The sequence below is a fragment of the Empidonax traillii genome, unplaced genomic scaffold (genome assembly GCF_003031625.1).
Source record: "Empidonax traillii isolate 1590-97213 ecotype Southwest subspecies unplaced genomic scaffold, ASM303162v1 scaffold5:size3517227, whole genome shotgun sequence".
Lineage (NCBI taxonomy): Eukaryota > Metazoa > Chordata > Aves > Passeriformes > Tyrannidae > Empidonax > Empidonax traillii.
The window spans coordinates 848,729-868,344 of NW_020955198.1; the positions used below are offsets into that span (position 1 = coordinate 848,729).

The 19,616-nt window shown below is 61.7% G+C and overlaps 1 protein-coding gene across 3 annotated transcripts in view; it reads right to left on the reverse strand.

Annotated features, from left to right (window-relative positions):
- SPEG (striated muscle enriched protein kinase) overlaps positions 1–19,616 on the reverse strand; it is a 37,924-nt gene that overhangs the window by 1,598 nt on the left and 16,710 nt on the right. For all 3 annotated transcript variants that reach the window (XM_027878734.1, XM_027878746.1, XM_027878741.1), the window contains 34 exons: positions 19,301–19,444; positions 18,345–18,527; positions 16,467–16,678; positions 16,110–16,198; positions 15,751–15,932; positions 13,497–13,757; positions 12,139–12,297; positions 11,817–12,006; positions 11,441–11,670; positions 11,136–11,255; positions 10,658–10,762; positions 10,362–10,568; positions 10,114–10,237; positions 9,567–9,739; positions 8,673–8,785; positions 8,295–8,463; positions 8,118–8,211; positions 7,614–7,814; positions 7,405–7,465; positions 7,126–7,203; positions 6,759–6,931; positions 6,629–6,655; positions 6,234–6,386; positions 5,973–6,015; positions 5,811–5,879; positions 3,433–5,665; positions 3,156–3,308; positions 2,966–3,082; positions 2,720–2,887; positions 2,313–2,435; positions 1,955–2,119; positions 1,094–1,781; positions 764–1,003; positions 468–691 (listed from right to left, as the gene is read on the reverse strand). In XM_027878734.1, coding sequence (XP_027734535.1) covers positions 468–691; positions 764–1,003; positions 1,094–1,781; positions 1,955–2,119; positions 2,313–2,435; positions 2,720–2,887; positions 2,966–3,082; positions 3,156–3,308; positions 3,433–5,665; positions 5,811–5,879; positions 5,973–6,015; positions 6,234–6,386; positions 6,629–6,655; positions 6,759–6,931; positions 7,126–7,203; positions 7,405–7,465; positions 7,614–7,814; positions 8,118–8,211; positions 8,295–8,463; positions 8,673–8,785; positions 9,567–9,739; positions 10,114–10,237; positions 10,362–10,568; positions 10,658–10,762; positions 11,136–11,255; positions 11,441–11,670; positions 11,817–12,006; positions 12,139–12,297; positions 13,497–13,757; positions 15,751–15,932; positions 16,110–16,198; positions 16,467–16,678; positions 18,345–18,527; positions 19,301–19,444 — 7,671 coding nt within the window. The remainder of the gene's footprint in view (positions 1–467; positions 692–763; positions 1,004–1,093; positions 1,782–1,954; positions 2,120–2,312; positions 2,436–2,719; positions 2,888–2,965; positions 3,083–3,155; positions 3,309–3,432; positions 5,666–5,810; positions 5,880–5,972; positions 6,016–6,233; positions 6,387–6,628; positions 6,656–6,758; positions 6,932–7,125; positions 7,204–7,404; positions 7,466–7,613; positions 7,815–8,117; positions 8,212–8,294; positions 8,464–8,672; positions 8,786–9,566; positions 9,740–10,113; positions 10,238–10,361; positions 10,569–10,657; positions 10,763–11,135; positions 11,256–11,440; positions 11,671–11,816; positions 12,007–12,138; positions 12,298–13,496; positions 13,758–15,750; positions 15,933–16,109; positions 16,199–16,466; positions 16,679–18,344; positions 18,528–19,300; positions 19,445–19,616) is intronic.

Consider the following 19,616-nt stretch of genomic DNA (forward strand, 5'->3'; position numbering starts at 1 on the left):
CAGCACCCACAGCATCCCCAGTATTCTCAGCACCTACAGAAGTCACCACATCCCCAGCATCCACAGCATCCCCACACAGTATGCCCAACACCCACAGCAGCCAAGCATCCACAGCAGCCACAGCACCCCACTATTGCACCCTCCAGCACCCCTCCCTGACACCCACGCTACCCTGACATCCCAATACCCTGACATCCCAATACCCTGACAGAGCCCAGCACCTCCAAAGGGATCCCAACTGCCCCACAGCTCCCAAACTCTTCCACTGACCCCAGTGGCTTTCACAGACCCCCCCAGCTCCCCCCAAAACCCAGTTCCTCCCAATTCCCAATCTCCCCAGTGCACGGGCATCCATTCACATCTTTGGGAATAGGCATGCTCAAGTTCCTTCCCTCTCCTCATCCCAACTCCTATGCCACTGCACCCCTCACATGTGCCTCAGGATGCCCCTGAGGTGCCCCACTCACACATGTACTCCAGGGTGCCAGCACGTCGCCCCAGCTGCCGCAGCACAAGGGGATTGTAGGTCTGGGCACTGCCAAAATCAATGATCTTGAGGGCATTTGTGCCTGAGACGATGATGTTGTCTGGCTTGATGTCGAGGTGCACGATGCGGCGGCCATGCAGGTACTCGAGGCCCTGCAGGAGCTGCAGTATGTAGCTCACCACGTCATCCTCTGAGTAGCGAAACCTGGGGGCAAGTGGCATCAGTGGACAGTCCTGTACCAGCAACTGTCCCCGGCAGGCCTGTGCCCACCCGTACCTGTCCACGATGCTGTAGAGGATCTCCTTGCCGGCACAGTTCTCACAGATGAGCACCAGGTAGCGGGGGGTGATGTACGCCTCGTGCAGGGCCATGATGCGCTCGTGGTGCAGTGCCTTGAGGATTTCGTACTCCTGCAGCACGCTCTGCTTCCTCTCTGCCTCATAGGGCACAATCTTGGCCATGAAGTGCTTCCCCGTGGCATTCTCCTTGCACAGACGAATTACCCCGAAACGGCCCCTGCAGCGTAAGGCAGCACTCAGCATCGCTGGCATGGAGCACTGGGGGCAGAACAACCCTGGCAGAGCATCGCATCCCATGGCTACTCACCTTGCCTTCTCATCCAAGAAAGTGTATGGCTTCTGGGGGACACCCTGCCGCAGTGCTGTGCCATCTTTTGCCCCTGGGACCCCACTGTCAGCTGGGGGCTCCTTGGAGGATGGGGGGGTGGTGGTGGTGGGCTCTGGCACAGGGGGTGATGTGGGGGGCATGGAGACAAAGGAGGTGACCATGTAGGGAGGCATCTTCCGTGCAGGTGCAGTGTTGGGGGTGGGAGATGGTGTAGGGGCTGGACTGGGGGTGCTTGACACTGGGGAAGCAGGGGGGGACTTGGAAGGTGACAGAGCCTGGGATGGAGGGGAAGTGTCCGTGGGGGGTGCATCAGACCCCTGTGTGGAGGTGTCTGTGTGGGGAGAGGCAACAGTCCAAGGAGGGGTGAACATCAGCTCGGGGGGAACATAGACAGTGATGTTAGGTGGAAGCTCAGGGTCTGGCAGATGACCCTCCTCATGGGGAGCAGGGGACTGGGGGATCCCTGGGGGGACACCCGCCTGTGCATCCCCAGCTGTTTTCTGTACCACTCCCTTGTGCTTGCGTGGTGGTGTGGTTGGGGGGACCCCTGCTGTCAGTGGCTCCGGCTGCTCCACCGGTGTCTGGGTTGACCGGCTGGAAGCCACCTTCTCAGGGACGGGGATGTGGACAGGGACAGCAACATCCTTGGCTGGAGCAACTCGGGCATCTGAGGGAGCAAAGGAAGGTATGAGCCAGGTGGGGGTAAGTCAGGAGTGGGGTGTAAGAGGCACCTAATTTTCCAAAGCACTGAGGAGGAAGATGCGCTGGGAATCAAGAACACCCAAAGCATCCCAGAGGCCCCACAGCTGCCCTGTACCCCATGAGACAAGGTTCACTCACCTGCCGCCTCAAGATGCACTTTTGCTGAGGGGGTGCTGTAGGGTCCCTGCCCAGCCTTGTTGACACAAGCCACCCGAAATCTGGCAGTGCTCCCAGGGGGCAGGTCTGTTACATTGAAGTAGCAGTCCACGATGCCCGTGCTGACAATCTTCCACTCATGCTCCCCTGCCAGAGAAGGAATAAGATGAGGCCAGGACAGACCAGGGACAGAGGCAGCCCATAGTCCCCCATCCTTGACACCATCAAGCCACAGGGGACAGCCAAGACATTGGGCACTTTTGTCCTGTCTAGGTGTCCCCGTGAGCTCATCTTCCTGGCTGTGGCTCCTAGGGGATGAGAGGCAGTGAGTGCCACGTACCATCCAGCCTGCGCTCCAGCGTGTAGGTGCAGGGGGCTTTGCTCTCCGCGGGCTTCCACAGTACCAGCACCGTGTTCTTGTACTTCTGGGGGATCTCTGGAGTGCCTGGCCGCCCAGGGAGACCTGCAAGGGGACAGACAGGGTGGGCAGGGTGCCTGGCCAGGGCAGGGCAGGGCAGAAGCTGCTGTGATGTGAGGACAAACAGCACGTGGGCTCAGAGATGCTGGAAGTGCTCACGTAAAACCAACCTGTCCCCTCTCAAAAAGCCCCAGTCTGGTGCAGATGCAGAGAGCAGAACTTAAGTGACCTGCTCCAATCGGTCCCCAGCCCTGGGGTGTGTGCCTGGCTTGTGCTCTTTCCCCATGGGGCAGCACCTCTGTCTCCCGAGGTCCCCCCAGCCTCCTTACGTGCCACAGCCAGTGTGCAGGAGCTGATGGCCGTGCCCAGTATGTTGGCGGCTGCACACTCGTACAGCCCTGCGTCCTTCCTGGAGACCTTGGTGATGGTGAGCATCTGCCGTCCGTCCTTGCAGGAGACAATGTTCAGTGCACTGTCTGGCTGTAGGGACTTCTTGTCTGTGGGGGAGCAGAGGAGTGAGATGATACAGTGTCCCTCTAGAGCCCACCCACTGAGACAATGCACGCAGCCCCCACCTTTCATCCACAGGATCCGGGGGGTCGGGCTGCCAGCAGGCAGGCAGCAGAGGGTCAGTGCCTCGCCCTCCAGCAGCACCTGGTCCTTCAGTTTGATGTGGAAAATGGGGGGGAAATCTGGAAAGCAGAGTGGTAGGTTAGGCTGGGACAGGGATAGGCACCCACCATCCCATCCTGGGGCTTCACCTACCTGATTCACTGGGTGCGTGTGGCCGGCCAGCGGCAAGTGCCTCCTCCTGCAGAAGGCTGGAGGGGATGCTGGGCTGTGAGGCCATCTTCTCCTTCTTGCCCCGGGAGAGCCCCCACCGCTCCCAACGAGACCTCTTCTGGCTGTCACCCCCACCTGTGGGCACCCAGGGCAGCTGAGAGAGGGGCCAAGCCATGGCACCCATGACTGCCATGCCCACAGCGACTGGGCCATGGGTCCCCAGCAGGAGCCTCCCATAGGATCCCCCCTCATCGCTCACCTTTGGCGGAGGCAGAGGAGCCCGTGCTGCCCTCAGAGCGCAGAGACTCAGAGGAGGGTGCGGGTGCTGGGGGGGGACCTGGTCTCAAGCTCTCGCCCTCGGAGCTGGTTCGACGAAGCTCTCGGGGCCCCTCGCCCTCTGGCCGCTCATCTGACACGCTGCGCAGCCGCGCGGAGACCCGCTCCACTGTGGCACTGATCTTCCTCCGCACGGCTACCGCCGGGGACTCACTCTCCCCACCACCCCCTGGCTCTGACTTGAGGCTCTCAGAGTCCCTCCGTTCCTTGGAGCTGGCCATGGCCATGCTCCAGGAGAAGCGGCGCCCACCAGATGGGGTCTCGCTGCCTCCATCCTCCCCCATGCTCTTCTTCCTTTCAGCAGGTGGGGTCCGCTTGAGGAGCACAGACATCCTCCGGAAGAAGCCCCTATCCTTCTCCACCTCATGCAGGTCCTGTACTGACTTGGACTTGGCTGCCAGCCCAATAGGCCGGTCCCTCCGCAGCTCCAGGGGCACACCAGCTGGTGTGGGACGGTAGATGCCCTCATCGGAGACTGGGGGGCTGGCCAGGTGCCGGTCCTCAGAGCGGGAGCGGGTGAGGAGCTTCAGACCCCGGGTGAGGGATGATTCCCGGCCCCTCTTGAACTTGGCCTCAAAGACCTCCTCCGAGTCGATGTCCTGGATGACCAGGGAGCTGGAGGAGCCGGTGGGCTTCACCTCCCTCCTCATTGCCGGTGTTGGTGTAGGCGGTTTTGCAGGGCTGGCTGGTGGGGTCTCCTTGATGGCTGATGGGGTCTCCTTGATGGTTGATGGGGTCTCCTTGGTGGTTGGTGGGGGCTCCTTGGTGGTTGGTGGGGGCTCCTCAGTGGCCGGTTCCCCAACTTGCGTGGCTCCCATGGCTTGCATCATCTTGGCATAGGAAGACTTTATGTGGGTTTGGGGGCCAGGGGTGGAGGGCTGTGGTGGGATGGGTGCTCCCGTCCTGGCAGTCCCCTCCCCACTGGGTTCAACAGCCTTTGTGGGTGACCTCTCTTGCTCCCTGGCCGTGGCCTTCTTCCCCGTGGTGGTAGCAGCCATGCTGGCCCCAGGCTGGCTGTGTTCCTCAGAGGTGCGTCTCCTTGCGGAGCCAGCCTTGGCAGGGGGAGCTTGGGGCACAGTGGTCTCTGCTGCAGGGGGTGTTGGTGGGCTTGGGGTGTCTGATGTCACTGTGGGCCGAGCATCAGAGAGGGCCGAGAGTGAGGGGGACTCCTTGAGCCGCTGGGCCTCTAGGCAGGCCACTGGGATCTCCAAGGGTGCACCAGAGCGTCGGTGCCGGACAACAGGCTCGGCATCCCCGTGGCTGAAGGAGCTGCTCTTCTGCAGCCGGCCCTCAGAGGGGAGGAGGCGTGGTGAGGTGGCCTCACTGGAGGCTGCCCGCACCAGCCGTGGCACTGCTGGTGCCTCCAACCGGCCTGGCCGTGGGACTTTTTTGTCAGGGCCAACCCCCAGGGTCTCCAGGAGGGGACCCCGCAGACCGCTGACCTTGCTGTCCCCAGAGCTGCCCCGCAGCAGCCGCTGGCGCATCAGCTCTAGGCGCTGGGCGTGATCATCCTCCCCCCAGGTCACCTTCCGCCTCGGCAGCTCCATGGAGGCTGCCTTGGCCAGGGCCCGGCGGGAATCCCGTACCACTCCAGCCCCTTCCTCAGTCCTAGGGGACTGTTGGAGCAGCAGGGCGCTGTCAGCAGATCCACCCCTCTTCAGCTCTCCCCGACGGGCACTCCCTGGGGACTCCAGACTGGAACCCTTCCTCATGGCTTTGCGAGGGTACTCTGGCCTCTTCTGTGCTTCAGGTGCTTCTTCATCAGAGGAGCCAGGTGCCTCCACCTCTGCACATGGTCGCCGTGGCCCAGCACCCCTTGGCCGCTTTCCCAGAAACACTCCGGGCTTCCCTGTGCCCTGGCTCTGCCACTCCATGGCAGAGACCTCCCCCTCTGGCTGCAGCCCCTCAGATGGCCCAATGGTCTCATCATCCGTGGGTATCTCATTGAGTGACATGCGAGAGCCAGAGAACTCCACCTGGTGTGGCATGGGGATGAAGGGCAGCTCATCCAGGTCATCTGAGTCTGATGAGGATGACAGTGGTGGTGACTCCTTGAGGTGCCGGGGCACAGCAATGGAGAGGTGATTGGATGTGTCCTCCAGCAGCTCTGGGATCGGCCGCAGCACCATGTTGCACTTGTAGCTGATCTGTGAGCGCTGCAGCCGGCAGAGAGGGCTGGATCAAGCCCAGGTGCATGGCATGGCATGGCATGGCATGGCATCATCCTGCCGGTGCACATCACCCCATTTTGCCCAGCACATAGCCCTGCCCGCTCCCTTGCTCCCCAGCCCCTGCCTTCACCTGCCATTTCCGACGGGAGAGGAAGAGCTTGAGGTGGTCGGTGCTGATGACCTTCCCCTTGGCCAGCGTCTGTGGGGTGAGGGGACAGCAGTGACCCATGGAGCCTGCAGCAGGCTCAGGGAACCCCGTGGCCGCTTGGCACTAGTCCCTGCCTAAACTCACCTTAAACCAGGGATGCTCCAGGGTCTGCTCTGCATTGGGTCTCCTGTGAACCGAGACCACTGAGTGAGAACCACCCAGGCTGGGGGACTTTGGCCAGGGTAAGGGCAAAGAGGGTCTGGTTGCCTGTACTGCACCCAGGCAGGGCTGTGCAGCCAGCTTGCCCTTGGGCATCCCAATGTGCAGGGATCTCCACCTTCCCTTGAGCTCAAGGCTCATGCTGGAGGGGCAGGGGATTGGGAAAGAGGACCCTGCAGCACTCACAGCCTGTCGTTGACCAGCACTTTGATAACGAAGCCCTTGGCTTCCCGGGTGAGCCCCTGGAACATCCTCTCCTCAAAAGCCACATTGTAGTTGCGGATGTTCATCAGCGTCGTCTTGTCATTCTCTCCCACAAAGGGGGAGATCCCCGTCAGGCTGCCAAGGAGGAAGCACTGTCATTGGGCCGTGGGGACATGGGAAACAGCATGAGAAGTACAGGAGACTGAGGACAGGACCTCACACCCCAGCCCTGCTGCCAATGGGAGGGCAGAGGCAGGAGCAGCTGGGGAGGAGGCTGAGTCTGCAAGGACTCATGTGCATGATCACATCCTCAGCTCTGGAACTGGTGAGGGTATGGGAAGGGCGTCTCTCCCATGAAGGCCCACCAGGGCACTTACCAGAGGTATGCAATGACCCCCACAGGCCTGCGGAGAGGAGACCACAGTTACTGCACATCATGAGCCCTATGGGGTGCAGTCCCTGCTGACATAGCAGAGACCCTACCAACCACCCCAAGGCCACCCTTACCAGATGTCAGTGACACTGGAGACAGGGGTCTGGTTGACGATCTCAGGGCCCACGAACTCGGGGGTGCCATACTTGCAGTACTGTGGCTCCTCAGGTGTCAGCTCCTGTGCATTGCCGAAGTCGCAGATCCGGACCTGCTCGCTGCTCAAATCTGCCATCAGGAGGTTTTCTGGCTACAGAACAATACAGAGCAGAGTGGAGCTTGGCAGGATGCAGGGGCTTTCCCCAGTGCTCTGGCACTGGGGGCAGTGCCTCCCAACTGTATACAGGAATGTTCCCTGACAGCAGGACCAAGCCCCTGACAGTGCACCAGGAGCCCTTCCTTCAGGGCACAGGGCAGAAGGGTTCTGTAAAGGCCTGCACTCACTTTGATGTCCAGGTGCAGGACACTGTGCTGGTGCAGGTAGCAGATCCCTTCCAGGACCTGGCGCATGTAGGACCGAACCTGCAAGAGAAGGATTGGAGAGGGTGGGCACTCTGAGCATGGGTCAGCCCCCCACTGGCCCTGTGCAGAGGAGGGTGTGGGCTGTAACCCCCTTAGTAGCCTGATATAATGAGCACTGCACAACTCTAAGGCTGGAACAAACCCCAGTGTCCTCAGGACTCCTCCCTTCCCCATTACTTTGCTCCCACAGCATTTACTCACCTCCGACTCACACACCGAGGGCTTCCTCACCATCCTGTCCAGCAGCTCTTCCTCAGCACAACTGGGCCCCAGTCAAGGAGCACAGAAATTCCATGCTCAATTGTGCCCTGCACCCAGCTCCTCTTCACCCACTCTGCCCACCCATTTACCCCAGAAGCCTCCCCCCATCCCCTGTGCAGTGCACTCCTGGGGCAGCGCCTGCAGGATACAGTTCCATGACTATGATGACTGCATTCTTCTTCTCAAAGGCATCATGGAAGAAGACAATGCGCTCGTGGTCCAGCTGTGATAGGATGTGTAGCTCCCGCCGTGCTGACTGCTTGGCCTTGGTCCTCCCAGGGATGAACTTGGCGGCAAAGTCCAGTCGGCTGCTCTTCTCTGTCACCCTCCGCAGATAGGAGAAAGCCCCCCTGCAGCACAGCAGTAGGAACACAGGAAGATAAGATGTTGGGTGAGCAGGAGACCATCCCTTCCCTGAGCAGCTGGTGCAGGCACTCACTCTGCAGGGAGCTGCCCACAGCTCTCCATGACCCTCCACGGAGACTCCGAGCCTGGCTTTTTTCTGGCCAAGCCAGCTCCCCACCCTAAGCTGGCCCTGCAGCATCCATTGACACCTAAGAGCAGCCCCAGCACACCAGGATCTGATGCACTATGGAGCTCAATTCCTATCCCTGTGGTGTCCAGGGTGCCCCATCGTGCCAGCGGACACGTACCTCCCAATCTCCTCATGCACATCATAGTAGTCAGTCAGGCGTCGTGCCTTGTGCAGTGCATCCTCCTCCATGGCAGCATCAGTACTGGGCTGGGCTGTGGGAAGGAAAGGCACTGGCATGGGGCAAGCCAGGCACCCAGGCTCTGTCCTCAAGGGCTGGGGGACCAGTCAGTCATACCTGCCCGCACTACCAGCTCTGCCTTGCAGGAGACCTCCCCAGCCAGGTTCTTGGCTGTGCAGGTGTAGACACCGTTGTCAGGTTCGGCAGCACCCAGCACCACCAGTGAGCACTCATTGTCCTCATATACGAAGCTCAGGTGGCTGCTTTCCTCCAGCAGATCCCCATCCTGAGGGTGGCAGGGGTGTTGTGGGCATCCTGTCCCATCCCTGACCAGCTCCCACAACCCTTTCCCCATAGTTAGGGATGGGGCACACCCTGTATCAGCAGGGTTGAACACAACCCCAAAGTCCCAGTGCAGCAACCCAGGTGAGGCAGTGAAACATGTGGGTTCAGTGGGTCTGTGGGTGAGGAAGTGGTTGGGGGCTCCCAGCCCACCTTGTACCACATGATGTCCGGCAACGGTTTCCCCTCCACCACCACAGCGAAGCGCGGTGTCTCCCCTTCTTGGACATCGATGTCCTCCATGATGGTCTCAAAGCGTGGTGCCTCTGCCAAGAGACAGGGCATGGGGCACCACTAGACAGTGTCATTCCCCTACCACTGGCAGGGGGTGTATGGCTGGGAGGCACTGCAAGGAAGTGCCAGCTCATGGTGTAGGGGCATGGAGCAACATGGGGCAGTGCCACCCCAATGCAAATGGGAGTGGGACATCAAGGGGCAGGCAAACAATGGAATGTGCCTGCAGCATCATGGGGCAGTTCCCCATTGCTGTGGGGCACTGTGAGGCATGGGGCACTGTGATACTGCATCTCCCGTAACATGTGGATATGGGGTACTGTGGGGCAGGGCCACCAATCACAACTCTGTGGGACATTCTGGAGGGATCCTCTATGGCTCTTGGCCCTGGAGGCAGTGCCTCCCAACTATATGCAGGGATAGGACACCCTGCAGCAGTGCTATCAATGGCTGAGGGACACCATGGGGCACTGCCTCCCCATGCACATGGTCATGGGGCACATGGGACACTTCTGCCCAGGTCAGATGTAGGTAAGGGACATTAGGCAGCAGTATCAATGCATGGTTTATTATTTCTCAACCCCACGGGTCATTGCCACCCTATAGAGTGGCATCCCCATGTGAGTGTGGAGCACTGAGGACTAGTATCATGCTATGGGGCAGTGCCCTGGTGGCATATGGGCATGTGGCACTGTGGACTGGTACTACCCTGCAGGGCAATGTACCCCCCTCCATGGTATATGGGATTGGAGTACCGTAGGGTGATGCACTGTAGGGTGGAGGGACACAGCCCCTCAGTGTGGGGACACCTACCTGCAAGGCAGAGGCGGAGGGTGCAGTGGGCAGTGCCATGACGGTTGCTCACCTCGCAGGTCAGCAGCCCTGCAGCCCCCCGGCCCACACGCAGCAGCCGCAGGCAGTGCTGGTCGTCATCCGGCATTGTCACTTCGCATGTGCCTTGCAGCTCCCCCAGCACCTGCCCACCCCTGCAGGCACACCAGATGCCACATCACAGCCCCACAGGCAGCCCCAGACCCACTAACCCACTGATCCCATTCCAGAGCCCCATGACCACCTCCTGACCCACAGACAGCTCCAATTCCCACCCCACAGCCCCACAAACTGCTCACACCCCATCACTAGTTCTGCCTCCTGAATGGCTCTTCCCCTTAAAACCCCACAGACAGGATCTCCTTCCTCCCCAGCTCTGCACAGCCCTGAACATCACTGCTGTGTGCACCCCCAGCTCAGCCCCAGGGAAGGAGACCCCCACACAGAAACATACACCGTGGGCTGCATAGGAAACTGGTAGGGAAGCCCCTCTTTGTCCATCCCATAGAGATGCTGGGCCATGTCCTACCTCTTCCAGGTGACAGTGGCCTCCACATGGTTGATGGTGATGGTAACAGAGGCTGGCTGGCCCTCCACTACATACACAACATCGGGCTTGTCCAGGATGACCGGGGACTCCTCCAGGTAGGGACCTGTCACATGCATTGTCACCACCCCGCCAGACCCCGTGCCACCCAGCCCTGGGCAGCTTACCACCTGACGAGGGACAGAGACCTCCACCGCAGCTACCCAACTCCTTCCCACTGCCCTTCTCACCTCGATCCAGGAGCTGCACAGGCCCCACAGGCGGGGATGGCTTGCTGTTGGTCTTGGGGGTGGCGGTGATGACACGGAAGAGGTACTGGGCACCCTTGGTCAGCCCATGCACTGTGTAGGTGGTCTCCTGCACACCGGTCACCAGCACCACCCACTGTATTGTGCCCAGCACTTGCATTTGCACGATGTAGGTCACCGAGCTGGGGTCTGTAGGGGAAGAGAGTCAGTGCAGAGCCCCCAGTATTGGGCTAACCCATGGGCCGCATCACAGCATTGCCCACCCCCTGTCCCCTCACCTATGGCGGTGTCCAGCCACTTGGGTTTGTTCCAGGTCAGTGTGATGGCTCTGCCAGTCACTGAGGCTATGGTGGGGGGCCCATCTGGGGGGGTTGGCACCACATCTGCATGGGGAGGTGAACAGGGATGTGAGTATGGCCACTGCCCCCACTCTTCAGGGCATCTGCCTTATGCTCTGGCAGATGCTGGCTGAGCGGATGGATGAGACCAACAATTCTCCCTGGTTCCCTAGTGGGGGGTCAGCCTAGTGGCCCCTGTGGAGTTGGTGCTGCCAGCAAGCTTCATGTGGGACCTGAGAGTCCAGGGGTTGGTCCTGACCCCACAAGATGAGAACTGCACTGCTAGCCCTGTAGTCCCCTCTAACTTGAACTGCCCTGTGATCATAAGCCCCTAAGACCTCACGACAGCACCAGGGCACAGCCTAAAAGGGTGGCATCAAGTCGCTGCACATCCCCAGTGGTGCCTGCTGCCACTTACCAGTGACATAGAGGTGCGCATAGCACGTGGCCTTCCCCACTTTGTTGGCGATGACACTTTTATACACACCAGCATGTGCATGGCTGACGGCTGTGAACACCAAGCGATGGATGTCCTTATCTGGTGGAGAATAGGAGGACACAGGTAAGACCTCACCAGCTAAGCGGCACACAGCTCCCCTCCCTCATTTATGCCTCATGGGGCATAAATGTCTGAGGGGTGATGCCTTCTCCCAGAGTGTTCCCCCTTCTTCCACCCCAGGTGGAGGAACCCCAGTGGGCGGAGAGGGCAGTGGGGAGTCCTACACTGCATCATCTTGCGGTCATCGGTGCTGTCAATGCGGGAGCCATTGTGGTACCACGTGATGGAGGGGTAGGGCATCCCGGCCACCTGGCACTCCAACACAGCCTCCTTTGACTCCACCACATCCAGGTTGTGCAGCGGCTTCAGGAAATCGGGCATGGTGAAGCACTCTGTCTCTGTCTCCACCTGTTCTGGCTCCTCCGGGATGGATGGCATCTTTTCCAGCTTGGAGCTGCAAGAGCCCGCACATGCTCACGATGGAAGCATGCTGCCCACAGCCCAGCCCCGACCCCAGGCTTTGCATAAACCCATTGTATCCCAGCTCCCAGAGGAGAGCAAGCAGAGGGAAGCAGATTCTGGAGACTGCCCAACTCTTACATCTGGGAGGCAGCAGATGGCCGTGGCTCCTCCACATAGAGCTCAGCAGAGCACTCCACATGGCCATGGATGTTCCTGGCAGTCGCCCTGTACTGCCCCTCATCCTCGCTGCCCACATGCACAATGACCAGTGAGTGCAGCCCTCCATCCTGCTGTATCCGCACATTCTCCCCCTCCTGCACTGGCAGGCCTGCAGAGACACACACCAGCATCAGCATCAGACCCCTGTCCAGCATCAGCCAGGTGCCAGCCTTTAGGAGCAGCCCCAGAAGAGATGGCTCCCTGCAGGACCCTTGGCAAGCTCTCTGGGCTTGGGGGTTACCAAAGTGGGTCCAGGTGACTGTCGGGGGGGGAGTCCCACTGATCATGCAGTCAAAACGCGCCGTCCTCCCTTCCACCACATCCACGTTCTCCAGCTTGCGGGTGAAGAGTGGCTGCACAGAGGGCTGCACCGTCAGCCGGGCGCTGCAGGTCAGCTCATCTGTGAGGAGAGCGGGCAAAAGTGAGCCCCTGTAGCATGTGCCTGTGCAGGGCAGGAGGCAGACTGCGACCACATGGCTGCAATCCAGCAGCCAGTGTGGCTATGGCTGAGCATACTCAGTGCCTGTTGGGGGCTGAGCCCAGGTGTGTGGGGTGCCAGGCTCTGTCCCTGTGCAGGGCAGAGGTGTACAAGTGTGTGCAAGGTCCCCATACCCAGGGCTGGGGCTCTGCTGGCAGCAGGTGCCTCTTTCCTCCCTGCACAGCAGTACAGGTGCCAGCAGCAAGGTGAGGGCAGGAGGTCATAGCTGGCCTAACCCCTTGGGGACAGGGAAGTGATGCTTAAGCAGGAAGTGCCACCACGTGCAGCACCCAGGGACAGCATGGAGACAGGTGTGGGCTGGATGCTCCTGGTGAGGGAGTTTGCAACAAGGACCATTTTGCAGTGATGGTATTGTCACCCACCCTGGGCAGGGATGGGCAACACCATGTTCAGGCCCAGTCTCAATTTCCCGAGCCCAAAACTGCTGCTGCTCTCAAAATCCCACAGGCATACAGCCTCCTTCATGGAGGGGTGCACAGGCTCAGCCACAGAGTACAGAGAATGCCACTGCCCCCTGCACTCCCCACAGTCCAGCTGTTCAGGTGAGCTGGAGTGTGGACTCTGTGGGAGAAGAGGCTCTGGCAGCATGCACAGGCAGTGTTGGAGCCATGGGACAGAGGACCATGCTTCTCTTCCTGAGCTGCCACTGATGATGGCTTGGTGGAAGAGGGTGGGCAGCCTTGACTCGCTGTCTATTTCCCCACCATCTCCCAAGCCAGCAGAGACAGGTCAGTATTGGAGCTTGGCACTGAGACTCTGGAGCCAGAGGCTCTAGAGCCAAGGGACAGGGACAGCTGGACTTCAGGCCTGCATCCACCTGGTGCAGCCACGGTGCAAATGCATCTTCCCACATTTTGGGGAGCTGCGTGCATGCTAGCAGAGGAGCTGAGTGGGGTGGGACAGGGCTGCAGGGCTTAGAGTGCTGGAGCCTGAGAACTGAAGCACACCAGGTTTCCTTATTCCCTTGTCCCCCATCTCCAGCACTCACAGCTACATCCCAGGGAACAGAGCTCTGAGCTGGGGGCAAGGGGGTCTATCCATCCCCTAGGGCCAAACCCTAAGTGAGACCCCCTCTGGGGAGCTGCATGCCCACCACTTACCTTTGGCAGTGCTGAGCTTGCAGGTGTAGATTCCACTGTCGTCCTCGTGCACGGAGGTGAGAAGCAGCTTGCACTTGCGCCCGTCAAAATGCATCTTGCATTTGAGCAGGGCAGGCTGGAGCAGCCGGCCCCGTGACAGCCAGTCCACGTCCATGTCTGGCGGGCCGGCCACCAGGCACTCAAAGACTGCCAGCTCCCCCGCCCCGACCACCAAGTCCTGCAGGGGAACCACGATGGCCAGGGACTGGCATTCGGGGCGAGCTGCCCAGGGAGGGGGGAGAGAGAAAGAAAGAGAGACGCATCTCAGCAACTGAAAAGCAACCATGAGAAGTGGCAGTGATGGAGTGGGGGTACGTGCAGGGCAGGGGTTCATGCAGGGAGAGGGTCTGGTGCGGCGGGCAGGGAGTGCAGCAGGGAAAAGTGGGAGGGGAGGCGAGATGTGGAAAGCAGAGCTGAGCCGGGAAGGGGACTAGGGGTGAGGGGAGGTGTCCGTGCCAGGAACACACCACACAGCGCTTTACCAAACAGATTTTATTAGGGCTACAAAAGAAAAGGGTCACGGCCTCGCAACCCGCCCCCCTGTCAAGCCCTCTCCCTGGGGAGAAGAGACCCGGAGCGATGGGATGCTCCAGGCAGACATAAGCCCTGGGGCTAGAAGAGACATCTCTTGGTGGCCAAGCTGGCACCTGAGTGGCTGCTGTGAAGCCAAAGGGGCCAATGCTCTCTGTCCCCCCCTGCAACTCAGGCAGGGTGCTCCCTTGTGGGCTCCCTGGGGTCTCCTGTCTCCCACGTTCCAAGATGACCATCATAGAGCTGCCACTGCATTGTAGCCCCTTCCCTAAAGCCCTGGCCAGCATGGCTGCAACCATGAGCTCAGCTCCCCACTCCCCTTCGCTGGGCACCGAGAGAGAGGCAGCAGGACACGCAGACAGGGACAAACGGATGGAGCAAGAGACAAGACAGCATCGTACGGGCCCCCTGGCCCAGCTGAAGGGGTGCCTGCCACTCCCCTGCTGTTCCCCCCTCCCCGCCTCAATTACAGCTGCCCCAGCCATCCAGCGAGCCCCTGCCCACAGTCGAGGGCCCACGCGTCCCCGCGGTGCATCCAGGACGAGGCGGCGGATGGAGAAGGAGGTAATAACACAAGGTGAGGTCCACTGCCTAAGAGGTGTCCAACTAAGAGCCCCGCAGCTGCGGCTCTGAGAGATGCACCCCCTTATCGTACTCCCCCTGCGTACAGACAAAAACGGCAGTCAGCAAGCAGAAGGGTTAGTGCAGCAGCGACGGGACCGGCACGCACACACATGCCAGCGCCGGCACAAGGGGTGCAAGTAGGCAACAAGTCATGGAGCCATCACCCCTGAAGCCCAGCTCCTGCCAGCCATGGGACATGGGGACAGCTTCTGCTCCCACCCCTGTGCCGCCGTGCTTTGCTGTAGGCTGGGAGCATAATTCCTGGCAGAGTTCAAGCAGTGCAGCCAAGGCCGGAGTGGGATGGGCACAGCCCAGGGGGGGCTCAGGCAGCCATCAGCAGGGAGGGCTGGGGGTAGCAGGGCACACACAGCAAAGGGCAAGAGGAGGGAGGAAGCATCACTCATCCCCAGAGGCTCATTCCCTGGCCTTGGGGACACCAGTCTGGCTATCAGTCCTGACCCCCACTCCCCCCTCAAAATTGCACACATACTTAAGGGTCCTAGGAGGGCTAGGGAGACACAGCAAGAAAAGGGGGCTGGGCAGCCAAGTCCCATGCATATGGGACGTTGCTGGAAACAGGCAGGGAGGGACCCCTGCAAGCTGCCCTGTGCCTGGCACATAGCTTGCAGGCAGCCTGGGGCAGGGAGGAAGTGAGCTGCAGGGCAGGGGTACATGTCCCCTACAGAGCCACCAAGGGTAAAAGCACTCCCTGCGCAGCCAAGGGCAGCACCCAGCCCCAGAAGTGGGGGGATGTGAGATGAAGCTGGGCTGTGGGGAGCAGCAGGGTCTGGGTCAGATCAGCAGGGGATCTGGCACAGCGGGGCAGTGGGACTGAGAGCCTTGCGGCTGCACATTTGGGTGGGGCAGCAGGGCAGCCTGCCTTCTGCTACAGGCACGCAGCTCCACTTTCCTGTTCCCCGCCTGTGCTGCCACAGGGAGGACTGGCTACTTATGTAGCACCAACAGGAGTCTGCAGTGCCCCTTCCCCACACAGTTCATGCAGGGCACTGGAGCCAGCTGGTCCCTTGGGTCAGTGGGGGACACACTCAGGGAATTTTACCTCTGACCTCCAGCTTGGCCTCGCACTGCTTGGTGCCATACTCGTTGACAGCCTTGCAGGTGTAGAAGCCGGTGTCAGTATGCTCTGCTGCCAGGATGTGCAGCGTGAAGAGCCCCCGCACTCCCTCTGCCTCCTCCACGTGGTGCCGGCGGCCATACTTCACTGGCTGCCGGTTCCTCAGCCTGCTCGGGAGAGCAGCATGGTCACACTTGAACCAGACATCCCCCAAAGCCCCTTCTCCACGCCCAACTCTGCTCAGGGTGAGAGCTCCAAGCTCCAAACTAACCATCCCCAAGAGTCACTGTGCCTGTCCACTCCTTCCCTGCCCACCTGTGACCCCGGAGAGCAGCAGAACTCACCAGTAAATGATGGGCTTGGGCTCCCCATGGACACGGACACTCATGCTGACATCCTGCCCCTCTAGCACCGACTGGTCCGACAGGGATACCTGAGGAAACAGGGGTCAGAGAACAGCAAGCACCCGCCTGCACACAGGGCCATGCACCCCCACCACTGCACCCAGGTGTGTCCCTCCTCACAACAGGAGTACCAGGGGAGCTGGCAGGGTGGAGCCTGGCCGGGTCCTGTGAGCACCCCAGATCAGATTAAGGGGTAGAGAGACCTGACCCAGCACCTTCTGGCACTGAGGACCTCAGCGCTGCAGTCACGGGGCGCTGCTCCCCCTCTGCCAGGTCCTCGGGGAGTTGTTCTCTCACCTCAAAGGAGGGTGCAGCCTTGAAGGTGGTCTCCGGGGAGCCGTGGGCAGCCCCATGCTCAGCTCTTGGCTGCAGCTTCATGGCCGGTTGGTGCTGGGGGGTTCCGGACTCGGGGAACTCTTCCAGGGGGCTTAGGTACTCCTCATCCGATGTGATGGGGCTGGCCTGGCCAAGGGTGGGGGGCAAGTTCCCATGTCGCTCAACGACGGGGGCTAGCACAGGATAGGCTGGATAAGGAGCTGGCAGTAGCTGGAGCTCGGCAGGCGTGTCAGGGCACCCCTCCCCACCACCCCGCACCTCGACAGTGGACACCCACTCCGCGGCACATCCCGGCTCGGCTGCGGCCGGCAGCGAAAGGGTGCGTGGCCGCGCCGGGGGAGGGGGTGAGCAGCACTCCGCGGGACGATAAGGGGACGCGATATTCCGCAAGGCGACAGCACGGCTCAAGTGGCTCTTACGCAGCAGCCCGCGCTCCCATCCTTAAGCCGCCCGGATTCCCGGGATGGCTGTCCCTGCCCGGGCCGGCACGGCTGAAGGTGACATTGGCAGCTGCGCTCCCCCCGCAGCCCGCCCGCCAGCCCGCTCCACGGGGGCCGGGATGGGGGACTCGCGGGGTGCGAGATACGTGTAGAGGCCGGGGTGTGGGGTGTGGGGTGTGGGGTGGGGAGCGGCTCGGGGAGAGCGGCTCAGGGGGCCGGCAGAGCCCAGCTGAGGCCATGGGGGTGCCAGCCCCATCGGCCTGTCCGCCGGAGCGCCCTTAGCCCCCCCTCTCCCCGCGCTGGGGGAGGTGGGCGACCTGCCCGGACCTGGGCGAGAGCTGAGCCCCCCGCGCCTCCGCCACGCCCGCGGGCACCCCCCGAGCGGAAATCTGGGGAGCCTGACCCCCGCTCCCGCCCGTCCGCATCCCTGCACCCCCTCGGGAAGCACCCCGCACTCACCGGCGTCCCGCCAGACCCGCGAGCGGACCCGCGCCGCAATGCCAACCCGCCGCCGGTGCCAGCGCCACTGCCAGGGCCCGTGCCGGGCACCTCCAGCCCGCAGCGCCTCCGGCCCGCTGAGACCTCCCCGCCCGAGCGCTGGCCGGCCCCCGGGGCTGGGCCAGCAGCGCGGGGGAGGGCCCGCGGCGGGCCGGGGTCTGTCGAGGCCCTTCCCGGCCCCCACCGCTGTGCCCGCCCGGCCCTGCTCGGCCGCGGCTGCCCCTGGATGTGCAGAGTCGCCACACCACGGAGCGGGGCGGGTTTGGGTGCTTCCAGCCCTCGGGGCAGCTCTGAGCCTATACCTGTTGCCCAGAGACACTCTCAGGATGGGGAGGGCTTTGGGGCTGCAGCGGGGTGGGTATCTCCACAGCCAGTGGCGTGGACGGCAGGTGGGGTACCCCTGGCTAACACCTTGGTGGGCAGGCAGGGTATCCCCGCAGCTAATATCTTGTGGGGCAGGCGTCTCCCCACAGCTATTAGAGTGGAGGGCAGAGATATCCCCGCAATTTGTGGAGCAGGCTGGAGCATTCCCGTGGTTCACATGCTGGAGGTAGGACCACCCACATGGTTTGCAGGTTGTAGGGCAGGTTAGACTACCCCCTTGGCTAGCGGTACAAGGGGCAGGTGTGAGGGAAGCCGGACACTGGGCTGCTTGCTGGGCGCCCTGGGATGCTCACTGAGAGCCTGACTCCACTCCCACCACGGCAGTATCCTTCCATGGCTGCCGGGAGCACGTCAGCTGCTTTGGTTCAGACAGAGCCTTGTAGGGTAAGGAAGCCGGTTTCTTCCCAGTGACAGCAGCGGCCGAGTTGGCAGCCAGCCTGCTGCGGCGCCAGCCCTTGCTCCACGCTCGCCTGCCGCCCTCCTTCCCTCCCTGCCTCCCTCCGGCCGCGGCACTCACCGGGCCGCACGCTGAGGATGGCACTGCAGCAGGTGGCCCCCACCTCGTTGGTCGCGGTGACAGTGTACAGCCCGGCGTCGGCCACCCGGGCGCTCCGCACCAGCAGCGTGTGGCGCTCGCCCTCCGCCTTGATGGGGCGCGTCGTGCTACTCCGCAGCGGAACCCCGTCCTTCCTCCAGGACACTGCCGGCAGAGGCGGGGGTCACGCGTGGGCAAGAGAGCTCGAGCTCAGCAGGGGTCTGCGCAGGGTCCTGGAGAGACCAGGCGCTCCCCTGCCTGGCCTGAGGACCCATGTGCCATAGGTAGCACGGTCCCTGACAGAGAGACTGGGGCTGGTCCCTTTCTGCTTCCTGGCATCCGCCTGCCCTCCAGTGGAGGCTGACAGAGGGAATCAAGGAGGCTTCGTTTCTGCCCGGCTTTGGCGACTGCTATGGTCTCTGGATGCCTAGCTGCTCACGTCCTAGCTACGGCGTGCTCGGAGTCCATCAGCCCTGAGCTTCTGCCCCCAGGAAGACACTGCTGCTGTTCCAACAGCAGCCCAGAATATCATAGAATCATAGAACGGTTTGGGTTGGAAGGCACCTTGATGATCACCTAGTTCCAACACCCCCTCCCCCCCTCCATGGGCAGGGCTGCCACCCACTAGATCAAGTTGCATCACCCATCCCTGCCCGCGCAGGGCTCAGCAGCCCTTCTCCCACTTTCCCAACAGCCCAGCACAGGCAGACAGCAGGCACCCTGCCCTCTGCACGCTGGGAGGCGGTGCCCAAGCACTTCGCTCCTGTCTGGGGAGAGGTAGGACAGAAGGGGTGCTCCCAGGGTGGGCATGTCACCTCCCCTGAGACATCCAGCTCAGGGTTGGGTGTCCCACTCACACAACCCGGGTGGGACATGGTCACGCAGAAAGCCCCTCTGCCACACTCACACCCTTGACCCCCAGCCCCAGAGTCACTCACCTTCTGGCTGGGGGTTGGCCGTGACAATGCACTTGAGCAGCACCTCTGCCCCCACGACCACTGCCATGTCCTGGATGGGGATCTCAAAGATGGGGGCTTCCAGGGGGTCTTCACCCGCTGAGACGTAGGAGTCATCTGAGGACTCTGCACAGGGAGAGATGATCCGCGTGGCCATCAGAAGAGTGGAGCAAAAGGGTCTTGTGCCACGTTGGGCTGCATTCAGGCAGAGCAGGGGTCTTGCTACCCTCTGCCCATCCCCGCCACCACATGCTCCACACCCTCGCTGGGGCATTAGCAGGTACCCAGGCCATGCAGT